Here is a 14,087-nt window from a genome sequence, read left to right as displayed (position 1 = left end):
GGTGGGAATCCACTGGATTTCCATGATTTGGCTCCCCAGACTCTGTCCCACTTTCTTTCTGCCTTAAGTCCGACTCGTGCCAAGTGCCAGCAGGAAGCGAGTCCCCCTGTTGTGTGTCACGTTACAGAAGGGCAAGTAGAACTTGCAAGACTGGCTTCCACACATGCACACTCACTGGGCAAATGGATTTCTGCTTCCATGCATGTGACTTGAGGACTTTGCATACTTCACAGAAAAATAATTCAGTGCAAAGAAGGGACCTGCTAGTGTTTCCAAGCATTTATGGACTTGACCTTGGCTTGTTCTGCTTCCTAGGCTAGAGCAAACCTTGGGAAGGAAGCCTGACGAGCATAAGAGAACCAGGCTCCAGGTGGATCTTTGCATCACTACACTCTCCATCTTGTAGCCAGCATGAGAAGGACTGCTCCAGCTTCTCCAGGGTCCCCAAGTGACCTCTGAGAAGACAGCTAGTGGGCATTCAAGGGGCAGGGAGGGGAGAAGACCACCACTCCCACTATATGACTTATTCTTATGGTTCCTCAGCCTCCTTCCTTCCTCCTCTGAAGTGTCTCATTTATACTGCTGAAATTGGCTGTCTAGCTGTTTTGTAAGGCAGGAAGGGCATGGAGGTAACCTTTCTTTCTGTGCTTCTCCAATCTCCAGAGTATTATTACTATTATTATTATTATTACTACTATTACTATTATTACATTACATTACATTACATTACATTACATTACATTACATTACATTTTTATGCCACCCGTAGCCAAAGCTCTCTGGGTGGTTCACAACATTTAAGTCACCCATCCAGATTTTAGCCAGGCCTGATCCTGCTTAACTTCCAAGATTAGGCAGGATGAGGCACTTTGGGCTGTACAGAAACTTATACTTACAGATGGTGCCTATAATCTACTGATTTCAGAGGATTATGGGCATCCCCATAGAACTGTGCTCTAAATAAATAACAGGATGCACTGGAGTAGTGTAACAGGAGACGTTCCAAATCCCTATCAGGTTGTCACTTTAAAAAAGATGTATTTTTAAATTTGAACTAGTTACTAACAGATGATTTAGGAAATAATCTGATGCATATTCTGTTGGGTTGACTACATTTTACCCAATTTAATTGTGCTGCAGCAGAAAAACTTGTCCCAAGTAGGTTTTAATAAGAAGCATATGTAAGTTTTGAGTGTTATCATATTTGAGCAGAGACAAAATGAGTTTAAAAGGCTACATGGGTGTACTTGTAATTCTGTAAGTTGTTCATTTTGGAAAATGACATTGTACAATTAAAATATCTCCCCTAAGTCTGTCTTTATGTAATGGAACAAAATCTCTGTTTTGGATCCTGCTGTTCTTATTAAATGTAATTGTTTCTCTTCTCTCTGCAGCATTTAGTCGTGCCCCTGTTCCTATGGCGGTGGTCCGGAGGGAACTGTCTTGTGAAAGCTACCCAATAGAGCTACGCTGCCCTGGAACAGATGTTATCATGATTGAAAGTGCCAACTATGGCAGGACAGATGATAAAATCTGTGACTCTGATCCTGCCCAGATGGAGAATATCCGTTGTTATCTGCCAGATGCCTATAAGATTATGACTCAAAGGTAGGTATTTGGCATCCTTGCGTGATGGATTTTGTTTTAATCTTGCTTGCTATTTATGAACTTCTGTGTTTCTGAGAGCCTATGCAGGCACTTGGAATCTGTAGGCACAGTAATGTTTAAGCAGTTATACAGTGCTAAAATTGTTCTGTGAAATGGCTGTGAACAGAAGCCAAATATTTGGTGTAATGGAAACTTGAAGCTCAGATCATTACTTTGAAGCACTATTTAACATTAAGCCTCTTGTGCTGCAAGCAGGGCTCTCCCTTCTTCTCTCCTACTTCAGCAAACTCTGATGGAACTTTACAAGCACAGTCTTTTTGTTGAACAGTATAAATGAACATAGTGCCCTCCTTGAGATGCTAGAGAACCAACTGGCCAAGTAAAAAGTTGACTCAGAACTGAAACCCCCCTCAGAAAAGATTCTGACTCCACCCTCTTGCTACTTGAGGGCTAGACTGGCACTTCTTAATTGGTCCACTCATTTTGTCTGTCATCTCCTGACCAGGTCAAGGAACTCCATCCCAATCTGCTCTCCCCATAGCTCTGAAATGTCTCCCTTCCCAAGGAGGGCTGGTCTCCATGCTCTGCCTAAGAATCCTCAGTAGGCAGGCTTGAAACTGCTCATTCATCTGCCCAGCTCTGCTCTTCTGCCTCCTCCTCAGAATCAGATAACTCTTTCTCAGCAGACTGTAACACGCGAGAGCTGGGCCCACTACCTACACCTTGCCTCCCTGATTTTCGAGTACTTTTATTTTTCTCTGTCACCTCATCAACCTGCTTTCCCAACCTTTCCCTCATAATTTCTTGGTCATGGAACTGTGAATTACAGTTCATTAACTTCAGGCTTGATGCAGCATATTTATTGATGAACTTGTTTTGTACTGTCTGTTACACCTGCAGTACTTTTTGGACCAGGAAGCCATGTCTACCCCGTTTTTGGTGTTCAGACATTTCACACACATACATTTTCTCAGTAAATCAGTACTATCAGTATTATTATGCCCCAAAGTTCGGGTGAAAAAGACTTAGGCTGAGAGAAGGTGGCTTGCCTACAACCACCCGATAAGCTTATAACAGAAGTAAGATTCACACTGAAAAGTTCCTGATTAATAGGTCCACCTCCTCGATGACATACCCCATTGAATGGTACTTATAACTGAATCTGTCTTTCTTACCTCCTCTATTTTTTCTACTCTTTCCCCTTTTGCCTTATCTTCTTTTTTAAAAGGCGAGAATAAAAGAAAAGCCCATAACCATAAAACGGAGTGGCTGCTACTGCGGGTGGCACATCCCACCTTAGTTTGGGGTATGACTCCCCTCACTCCCAGCTGAAGATCGATGAGTTCCCCTCCTCTGGCTGCTAGCTAACATTCCTTAATTATATAAAGTATATGCTTGTGCTGACATCCAGTCCCCAGTGCCACCTTTCTTCAGCAAACAGTGAAACCGTTATTCAGCTGTTTCTCCAACTGTTAAGGGCAACTCTCACATTTGGACCCTTTCTCATATATGAAAAGGCACTGCTGGTCATGCAGTGGTGACATTAACATAGTACATGATTCTTCCATAAAATGTTTTGTGAATTTTGACTAAAGTTTGTTTGCCAAAAGAGGGAAACCCTTAATGCCTGTTCATTATTTGTTTTTTACATTTCTGATTGTTCTGGAAAAGCACAATAAAAACAAGGCTTCCATTTTATTATATTATTTTTAAAATTTCCAATGGTGAAAACTTTTTAAATCCATAGATAAAAAAATCAGGAAAGCTGGATACATTTTCATTCTGAAGGCTAAACTAGTATGCTCTTATCCCAGAATAATGATTGAATAGTTGAATCACAGAGAGATTTATTTTAATGGAAATGATGACATAGAGTAAGCGAAGTGTTTGTGGCTTAGTGGTTTACATCTGTAGTCAGTGTATACAGAACATTGCTTTCTATTGATGTCTTAATTGTGGGATTATTTGTCATTTGTTTATCACTTAGTGCACATGCAGGATTTTCAAATTAATGTGCATTCTAATCTCTTTGGCTTTTCTGGAAATATGGAGTGCTAAAGGGCTGTTGAAGGAAGGGCTGTTCAGTCCAAGCCTGCATTAATCGGGTAGAGATAAAACAGCAGGAGAAGAAAAAGCAGGGCCATGAAGCTGTTCATCAACAGTTGCCACATGGGCCAGTCGAGCTGGCACACAGGTTATTCGGCCATAGTCTGCTTCCCCATTATGGTGATTTACTTTATATTTCTATTTAAGTTATAATAACTATTTTATATATTTGTGTCTGTACATATAAATTAGCATACACACATTTATGCAAATCTTTACCACTTTTTTCTTTTCACATATATTTCCTTTTTATGATGGTGCATAAGTGTAAATATTTAAAGATCTTACCAAGTTTCTCTTTAGTAGATGTGACAATTTTAGGGTTTCACTTTGTGATAGTTCTAGAAATAGTCCATATAATCTGAGGCACTGTATTGTAGAAATGGCATAGTTGAAATTATTTGCTGCTCTATTTATACAAGGCGATAAGACAGAATTCTGAGGGGACATCCTTCAGGCAATTTCTATTTACCAAAATGAAAAATAGTAAGACTTGCTTACTTACTATGTTTCTGTAATACTTTTTCTAGAAACCAAGGTAGACTACACAAATTCAGAAAGCAATGGCATAGATAGCACCATGCTAACATATTAAAAACCAGGAAAAATATTAAATGCCAGATTTTCAAGATATTTCTTTATTCTTTTCCTAAATGCAGAGTGAGTAGGGAGCAGCCATAGCTCCAGAGGAAGTGTCCTCCAGTCTGAAAGCAAAAACCTCTCCTACACGCCCAGCAATAGGGCTTCAGGGAGTGAGGAGATCTTCAAAAGGGCCTCTTCTGCTGATCACAGTAAATGAACGGCTTCAGATAGCAAGTTCCCAAGTCATTTAGAGCTTTAAGGGATAAAATTAGCACCATGAATTGTCCCAGGGACAGCTGTAGTTGGTACACCAGATGTACTTGTGCAAATGTGTCCTAGCCACTGCTGCCTTTAAAGACTGAGGGACAGCACGGGATCCAGGGACGCTCGCAAGCAGCAGATCTTCACTTTAACGGGACAAAGGTCTACATCCAGAACAGGCTGATCTGTTCCATGAGCACACTTTTCTACAGCTGAGCTACAGCTTTGTTTCTCCTGCATTCATCTCAATTTGGTCATCCTCATCCAGCCCAGAATAAAACTTAGGCAACATTCTTGAGCGTTGACAGCCTCCCTGCAGTCAGGTAACATGGAGACATAGCTGGGTGTCATCAACATATTGCTGCCCTCTTTCTCCAAAGCTCTGACTGACCTCTGCCCATAGTTTCATGTAGATGTTAAATAACACACATGGGGCAAAATGGAAAACTGTGGGTCACCGTAGGCCCATGGACAGGGCAGGTACATAGGAGTTCCTACACATCCACTCTTCACCTTCTGTATATGACCTGACAGGAAGCACTGGAAGCCTTGCCCTGCCATGGTCAATAGTATTAAAAGCCACTGAGAAGTCCAGAAAAACAAGTAGGGCTGTACTCTCTCCAGTGCAACTCCTGGCATAGGTCATCCTCCAAGGTGACCAGACCGATCTCAGTCTGGTATCCCAGATGAAAGCCTGATGGAAGCAGGTCTAGATACTTAGTATCATCCAAATGAATCTAGAGTTCCAAGGCTACCACTTGCTCAGTTACCTTGGCCTCAGTTACCTTACCTAGATGGAATACTTGAGGCTGGCCTGTGACTTCCGCATCTGTTGGGCAAGGAAAGATTTTCTTATTATTGCTTTTTTCAGGCAGGAGGGAATGTGCTGCCCATGCCAGGAGGCATTAGGTGCTTTTCTTAGCAGTGTGCCCAGTTCCATCCCATTGAGCAGAAAGTAGTGGCCCTCACTAGCCAGACAGGTCACTGCCCAGGTTCCATCCCTTGAACTGCCAAGATGCTGGAATACAAATCAAAATGAAATTAAGACTGTAGAAAATGGTTCACAGTGATCCTCTGAATGCTCTGGCTCACCCTCTCCAGTGACCTCCAGTGTCTTGCAATGCAGAGAGGTATGGCTGCTCTGCTCTGTGTGGATGCAATACTATAGGCTATAGGTTCTAGGCAACCAGACAGAGATTATGCTCTGTCTCTTTAAGAGGTGAGCCAACAGATGCAGCAGAATCAGGCCCTTTAAAGGGGTCAGAGGAAACATTTACCCCTTTGCAGCAGAGGAAACATTCACCCCAGTGCCTGTAGGAGTGATTGGGCCTGTATAATCCTCTTGGAGTTGGAGCCCTGGACCTAGAAGGACCAGTAATCCATACAGGGACATAGCTCCCTGCACATGATGTGCTTGTTCTTTTTCTCTCTAGTCCAAGCTGTCCTGGGTTTTTCCAGTGAACTGTAGTACTAGCTGAGTTTTGAGGATTTCCCACATCCAGCAGATACATTTTTCCTAGCAGCCTCCTTCTGATTCAGACTACCGGGTGAAGTGATTTCTGTGATTAAGGAGTGCTCCTGACCTGCATCTTAGTATACATTTAGGGCATTGCCTCTGTGTGTAGGAATGTTGTCGATGCTTTCGTCACCATTCTGCTGAGCATTTGAGGCTTGTTGAACACAGTGGCTGCTAATTAATACCTGTGGAGGAGCACTTCACAAGAGAAGAAGCTGCTGCTGACACTTTATTCTGCCATCTGAGGGAGGTGTGCTGCATTATTTATCAGTCTCATGGATGGGTGGAAGAATAAAGAACAACCATTTCTTTAAGCAAGCAAAGGCTGAAATGTGTAGAAGGCCAAAACAAACTAGCATTCTGCAGAAGAGTCACCTGCCTGGGTGCAGGGTGACAAAAGCATCCCTGCAGCCAGGTTCCACCCTGGGTGGGACACAAGAGAAAAGCCTCGCAGGATGCCCACAAGCTGGACTCTAACATAGTAGTTATGAATGGACCATTTCATTTTTACAAGTGCACAGAAGAATTGAAGTTTTGCTTCAGCTAATACCTGACTAAGTTAACTGAATTGTGTTTTTTTCTAATATTTTCTTGTATTTTTATCATTTGTTTTTATGGATTGCATAAACTGCCTGAAGAGCTTTGGCTGTGGGGCAGTACAGAAATGAAAATAATAATGATAACTACTACTACTATTATTATTTCTAACTCTACTAAATTACAATATTTTCCAAAACAAGAAGTATCCAGTCCTGCCATGTTAAGTTGGAATGTGCTGTTCAAAATTCAGACCAACTTTTAAGAACTAGAAACAATCTCTCTGTGTTGCCATGATATCAAATACTAATTGTTCCACAAACATTGTGCACTCTTCTGATCTTTCAGCAGTATTTTAGAAATACATGAATGCTTTGGGTATTCATCTGACAGGGCGGCCATGTTGCTTCAAAGCAAACTGGTTAAAGGCAGGCTGTTGTGCTGAGGCAACTTCCTGCAAATGCTGTGGAAGGGCAGAAGAGTTTCGCCAACACCTGAATCCATCTGCAGCTGCTTCTGCTTCTTCCCTTTGGAGGGAAGCGTTGGGAATTTGAACTGTCCCCAACTGCCAGGAACCAGAAGACACTGCCATCTTTCCCTTTTACATTAAGCCTCTGAGCTGATTTTAACTGAGCAAAAGCAGCAAACAGTCTTGTTGCAGCTCAGAGACTAACAAATGCATTCTGGGTTCAGCTTTCATGAAATATAGCATCAGAAGCATGGGGAGTTTTGAAGATTCCAGGGGTGTGTGAGTGTATACTCGCAACATGTGTGTGTATGATAGTGAGGAAATCTTTAAGAAAGAAATTAAATGCAAGCAGTACTGACAGTGACAGTTTCATTGCTAACGTTGGTCAGGTTTGCATGGCACAACAGTCCCAGAAAAGCTCACTGTGGGTTAAATAACCCATGACAAGCTTCATGGCAGGTCATCTAAACCTGAGCACACTGTCATGAGTGGCTGAAGTATTCTCCTACTTTTGAATGTTGCCAATGTAAGCCAATATTTCCTGAAAGGTGGGGTTATAATAAGGAAGGAAGGAAGGGCCAGTCCCACTCCAGTTTACAGAGAGATCCATGTGTATGTATCTGTTGTACTCAGGCTTGGCTCTTTCACATAAAATTATCATACTGGAGCCACTTGGAAAGCGGCAACATGACAAGCTGTTTCACACTCTGACAGTTGGCATACAGAAGAGTGTACTGCGAGGAGCAAGCCACAGACAGCAGCAGGAGATTTTAGAAGTGAAAATCCATTCCTTTGAGGAAACAGAAAGGATGCAGGAGGCCTGGCTGTGCCTAAAATGTTGCCTGTATTGTTGCATATTCCTTTGGAAAGCCAAAGGAAGAGGTTCCAGAAAACCAACTACAAAAGAGCATGAAGCACAGAAATCAAGATAGTGAGATATATAAATTCTGAAGCAATATAATATGTTACTATCAAATCAGTCTCACAACAGTACAAAATGGAACATGAAATACACCAGAAAGTATTAAACCAATGTGCAGTGGAAAACAGTAGCTGAATAGATAAAAAGAGAGTTGAATATAAAATACTCAATACAAAACAAATAATAAACTGCATAAGAGTGCAATTACTGATTAAGGAATGCTTCAAAAAGCTATAACAACTGAGAAAATACTCAGTGTTAAATGTTTTATTCAACAATGAGATACAAAAGCATTACCGAAGGGCAAAACATATGTTTGCAGGATGCTTGCTGAGAGCACCAGCCACACACTTGCTTCCTGAGCTTCCTCAGAAAAACATTCCTGAAGTCCCAGAGGTGTTACTTAAATTTCCCCCAGTTAGACTTCTTCTGGACATGCCTGAAGTGGTCTAACTGGCTTCAGCCTCCCAGGGAGAGAATTCCTCAATGGGATCCTTCCAAACAGAAGCAGGATCTGTCTGTGCTGAATCCTGAACATTTCTTCCTTTCAAAGAGACTGTTGGTGCTGAAAGGCCCATCATGAGCTGGGATGACCTGCTTCCAAGTCTGGTTGAGTTACTGCCCTGAGCCAGAAGGGGCATTTTGTTTGCAAAATCTCATTGTGAAGAGGCTTCTGTAATTCTTCCTCAGCTGGGCTTACCTGGTACAAGAAGCCTGGCCCTCATTTTAAAGGAACTTAATTTGTCTTTCATTTATTTATATTTTATTTATAAAAGCTTTTATATACCTTTCAATTAGCCAGAGGCTGTCTGAACAACAGCTTACAACAGTAAAGAGGAACAATACCGAAGGAGAAAATATATAATCAAGCAAAAACAAAAATTGGCTTAATAAAACAGTAATCAATCCCAGGCGGTCCAATGGCAATATAAAATACAATATAAAATGAGAAGTAACTTGTCCTATTTAACTATTAAAAAACAGAGAAAATAAAAGAAGAAGCCTTTCATGCGATCAGCAAATGGCAAGCTCTGTTTGGCTGTCATGGAGTCGTCATGGCCAGAAAGTGCTCCATATTTCACAGGATCAGTTGAAGAGAAATGGGGGGCAGGGGCTGCGGCAGAAGCAACAGGGTGAAGGAATGGTGACCACGAAACCAACTGCCAGGAGTAAAGGAGGTCAGGGGGCTGAATTATTTTCAATCTGAAAAGTAAACCCAGAGGATATTCATCTTTGCCCTGATATTGCCATCTCCGTGGGAAGTCTGTCTAACGTACACTTAACCCAAGTCAGCTGCAATAGACTGTTTTTACTTTAGTCTGACTATAATTTTCCATAATTTTTTCACAAAGCTTCCACTAGATTGCAGTTTGACACAGAGATGGAAATAATGTAAAAGTGATGTGTCTCCAATAGCTGCCTGAGGCTTTTGTGAACAATTCAGTTCATTCTGAACAAAGTACTGATAAAATTCTGGTAAAAGTTGTGATAAAAGAGAGACTGGAAACCATTTTCATTATGCTATTACATAAAGAGCCCATGATAACTGGTATTCAACACCCCCAGAAAAGATAGAGTTTGTGTTTTAGGAATGAACACAGTGGTGTGTCTAGAAGAAATCTATGAAGCTTGGAAGATGATCTGAAATGCCACTACTTTCCATTATAGGCCAGGTAATGCACTCTAGTGTCATCAGCTTGTCTAATTCATTGTGCTGTTCTGCAAGCATTGCAAACCAAGATTCAACATGTCACTGTGGTACACAGAGATACAAGTGTGAAGTTGAGATAAAAGGGATTAGGAAAACAAAGGAGGAAACTAAATGTGTAATGTATTGTTGAAAATTATGCCATCCATATAGATAGCACTTTACAAGAGGATGAAGGGACAGATCCATGCCCCAGGGACTCTCTGATGTAGATTTTAGTACAAGAAAAGTAATGGGGGAAGGTGCAGATAGGAAGAGTATGTGCTGCTATTTCAGTCTCACACGCTTGACCTCCCTTTGTAGGGAAACTAGGAGGCTGTGCCAAAGACTTCAAGGAAAGTCTTTGACTGAGAAGTGCAAAATAACTGATAGGAACGATGTAGCATTTAATCCAAATATTAGTAATAATCCAGTGTGATTTAATCAGAAATTGGCAGCTGTTCGAACTGTAGGAGTTGCAGTGCTTCTTCAGCTACATTCCGCTTGGCTTGCCAGTCCCTATGCTAAAAGGGCTGAGTTGCAGGGAAAAAAGGGGAGGTATCATTCCATGAATCAAACAGCCACTAATGTATGACTTGCACTCATCTGAGGCAGACGAAACTGTCAAAGTGGGCTGACGCTGCTCACTGAAACCTTTGCAAGCTGGGAGCTGGATCCAGTCGCTCAGAGACAGTGTGTGGGAGGGCAGCACTTTTCCTTTTACCCAGGAAGCATGGGAGGGACACCGAACGACCTTCTAGCTTTTCTGCCCTTGGGCCACTCATTGGTGCTTGCTTGTGTAGTTCTTGGGCTTGAGATTACACAGACACCATAGGTTCCCCATTTGCAGTCAGCAGTGGGGAGAAGTGGTGCATTCAAAAGGGTCATTCTACCTGCCTTCTAAATGTGATCATTATGCGTTCTGTGTTTACACAGGACCTGACACTTGGCTAAGTGAGTAAGGGGGTCCATGTTGAATACCCATAGTTTATACTCATTCCTGGATCATCCTGGAGTTTTTATTTCTTTCACAGTTACACCTCAGCAGAAGATGACAGTACTCCTTTGCTCTATTTTCATTTCCTCCAACCCTAAAAGTAAGCAAAAGTTGAGATCAGCAAAGGACAGAAGACTTGGTTGTGACGAAAGACTTGGAGATAACTTTTCTGTTTTTCTGATGTAGCCTGCAAAAGTGTGATTATTGGGGTCCATCATAGAAGAGGAAAGGGAAAGGGGCTATGCTGCATAGGTAGGAGTATGGGTCCCTTTTTAACCCTTGAGGAGAGGCAAGGACTAGTAAGCATGGGGTAGGCATCTCCTGGGTGTTTTCAGAGTGGTGTAGGCCATTCGATAACAGGACTGAAGGGTGATCCAAGGCAGGGTAGTGGCAAGGGGAGGAACTTGGGGGGCAATGAACTCACTGGGTGAGTGACCTCTTTCACTCTTTCTCAAACCAGCCTCTTGCCTAACTATGTGGTTCCATCTGTCTCTACTCAGAACTTAGTCCTCCTGAGGTCAGTGGGAATTACTCACAAATATGAGTACTCACAAACAAGACTAGATTAGAGATAATCAGAGAAAGAAAGGAGGAGGAAACCAGGAAGGATAGGAAAATAAGCGAAAGGAGACTGAAGATGCCATGTGGTGAGTGGAGGAGATTATCTTCACTCCCTAAACTATTGTTGGAACTCACTTCTCCCCAAAAGTATAACTGAGGAACCAAAAAGTCTCCGATTGATTGATTGATTGCTGTGCTTCTTGGTGATTAGAGATTATCTTTTCAGAAGATGGTTGTTGGCCTGCAAAATATGTTGACTGTTCTGCATGGTATACTAGGGGTAATAGGTGTTAAAGCTGTCACAGAATAGAGGTTGTCCACAAATGGCAGCTGAAAAACTACATAGCTATCCTTAACCTGCACATCTGGTATAAGAGTAGGAGTTGGAGGAAAAGCTGCTGGCCTGGCCTATGCTGCACCTAAAAGGGATTAGAAAGGCCTTACCCTTCTTGCTGAATGGTTGAGAAGGAAGTAATTGGAGCACAGAGTGGGGCCCAACCTTGACTCAACTACTTCAACTTCTTTTAAAAGTATTTGACACTGGCTAGGACAAGCTCAGGGAGCGTGCCTGTATGGATACATTTAAGCAGAAGGAAAAAGCATATATGCAGCTTTCTGTTGACCCACTTGGATGATAATTGGATATCCTTCGTACCAAAAAAAATGGTTTTGGTTAACCAGATGTATGAAATAAAAAATGTCCATGGAAGGCTGCTGGCTCAAAAGCAAGCTCTCTTGTTGCAGGCACCTCTGCCACCACCACCCACATCAGGTTTGCTAGCTGACATATCTCATGCACCCCCTGCTGGCATATCATTTGTGGCTAAGCTCTCATCTGCACCTGCTCATGAACCTCCAATGTTCGCTGATACCTCCTGCTACACCAGCAGGACTCTCAAATACCCCGACTCTGCCAACATTCAGGAGAAAACTGGGGTGTCTCACTCTCCTTTTGTAGATGCTGAAAGAACTATCCCTAAGCTAACCACATCTGGAAGAGTATCAGGTCATAAGGGTGTTATGGCACCACCTTCTAAATTAATCAAGCACAATCCAAAGACAACACCTTCATGCATTTTCATCAAAATCACCAAACTACATTAAGTACAGAGCAAGTTGCAAACTTCCCATCGTGGTACAATTGTTCCCATCATGGTGTGGCATGTCAAATCTTAAATGGAGCTTTACAAATCACTTAACTGGTGTAGGTGGACACATGTTCCAGCAGAGCTGAGCAGATTTTTCTGGTCAGGGCATGGATCCAGAGAACTTCAGACATTGCAGAAGCCTACAGTTGCTGTCTCCTTGTACTCCCAAATTTTTTGACACCATGTCGACAGAGTTTTCCACAGAGTCTTTGTGTCTTGGCATTTCCTTGTCCACTTTATGAAGAAGTCTGAGAAGAAGGTAGCACATTGGCTCCTTGCATTCCCCTTCAATGAAGATAAGCTCTTCTTTCTGGCTGATGTACTTGCAGCCTGTAGTAGGTACCAGAAGCAAATGCAAGGAGGTCACTATGCTCGATATTGAGAATCCAATAGTGTAGGTAAAATCAAAGCCATCGGCATTGAAATAATAGCTTGGGTGGGTCAAGGCTTTCAAAAATGAAGCTGTTACACAGTCAGATGGAACACTGATATTGAAAAAAATTCAGCTAGTAACAGAACACCAGAAAAGATACAAGGAACACCATCAAAATATATCTGACATAAAGATGCTGAATTGTTGCATTCTTGAATCAACCCTTGGACATTGATGCCAACCTGTTGCTGATTATGAAGCTTTTAGCCACCTTTCAATTTTCAGTAAACCTGAATGTGGTACGCAAGGTGCTAGATACAGACCTTGATCTGAGGAAATACTTCAACTCGACAGCATCAGTGATGTTTGCAAAATGAGGCTACCCTATTCGGTCCATTTTCTTGCATTATCCAGAGAATACTGACATGTGATCACTTAAGGCACATCTTCTGGCGGTGAAGGCTCATACTGCTTCTGCTGAAAGTCTCAACAGTTCAAGTGTCATGTTGAAGTCCATAACCAGAAACAGACTCTCAGTTCAATCAGAAAATGAATACCTCTCCATCTATTGCAATATGTCCCCACTTACTTCATGGGAACACAGAGCTTCAATGTTTCCATGGATGCCTAAGCAAAAAGGCACAGCTAAAGCAGATGTGAGTTAAAGGAATTTTCTCAGATGCCTCCAAGAAACAGTGCTCATCTCACATAGTCCCTGATGGTGACCGTCTGACCATCTTAAGAAAAAGAAGTTTTGGTGTGTTAGCTATTGTGTGAGAGAAATTATGCCACAACCAGGTAGTCTTCTTTGTGTCCATACTGCTATGTGCCACTGTTGTTATATCTACATAATTTGTTATTTGTACATATCAAATGTTTTAGACTAATCAAGCAGTCATCCCACTGGTATATGATTATAAAGGTTATAAAGATTGATAAGCAACATTAATCATCTTACAATTATATTTCTTTTTTATCTTTGTTCTTTATTAAATGCCATATTCCCAATTGTACAAGACCTTAGTTTCCACTGCATGTTTTTTCAGTTGTGCTCAGGTGCACATTGGAACAAAGTCTAGTTCTTACCATTTTGATGCACATTTTCTAAGTTTGGAGAAATCCTTTTTGAGCTCCTCAGAATCCCTTTTTAGTTCAACCACCCTAAATCATTTGTGTCCTTAGTAAATTTGAACACTTCACTGCTCGTTCCTAATTGCAGATCCTTTATGAAGAAGTTGGAAAGGATTCATCACAATATAAGTCCATATGTAATTCCACTGTTTATGTCCCTTCATTGAGAGAATTCACTGTTTACCTCTA

The 14,087-nt window shown here is 41.8% G+C and overlaps 1 protein-coding gene across 2 annotated transcripts in view; it reads left to right on the top strand.

Annotated features, from left to right (window-relative positions):
• Positions 1 to 14,087, top strand: part of ADGRL3 (adhesion G protein-coupled receptor L3) — a 394,878-nt gene that overhangs the window by 18,980 nt on the left and 361,811 nt on the right. For both annotated transcript variants that reach the window (XM_044449737.1, XM_044449736.1), the window contains exon 2: positions 1,395 to 1,608. In XM_044449737.1, the coding sequence (XP_044305672.1) occupies positions 1,395 to 1,608 (214 nt within the window). The remainder of the gene's footprint in view (positions 1 to 1,394; positions 1,609 to 14,087) is intronic.

Source organism: Varanus komodoensis, unplaced genomic scaffold, assembly GCF_004798865.1.
Source record: "Varanus komodoensis strain SLA01 unplaced genomic scaffold, ASM479886v1 scaffold60, whole genome shotgun sequence".
In the NCBI taxonomy this organism is placed as follows: domain Eukaryota; kingdom Metazoa; phylum Chordata; class Lepidosauria; order Squamata; family Varanidae; genus Varanus; species Varanus komodoensis.
The sequence above is the reverse complement of the archived record's forward strand: the minus strand, read 5'-3'. Positions and strand labels throughout refer to the sequence as shown.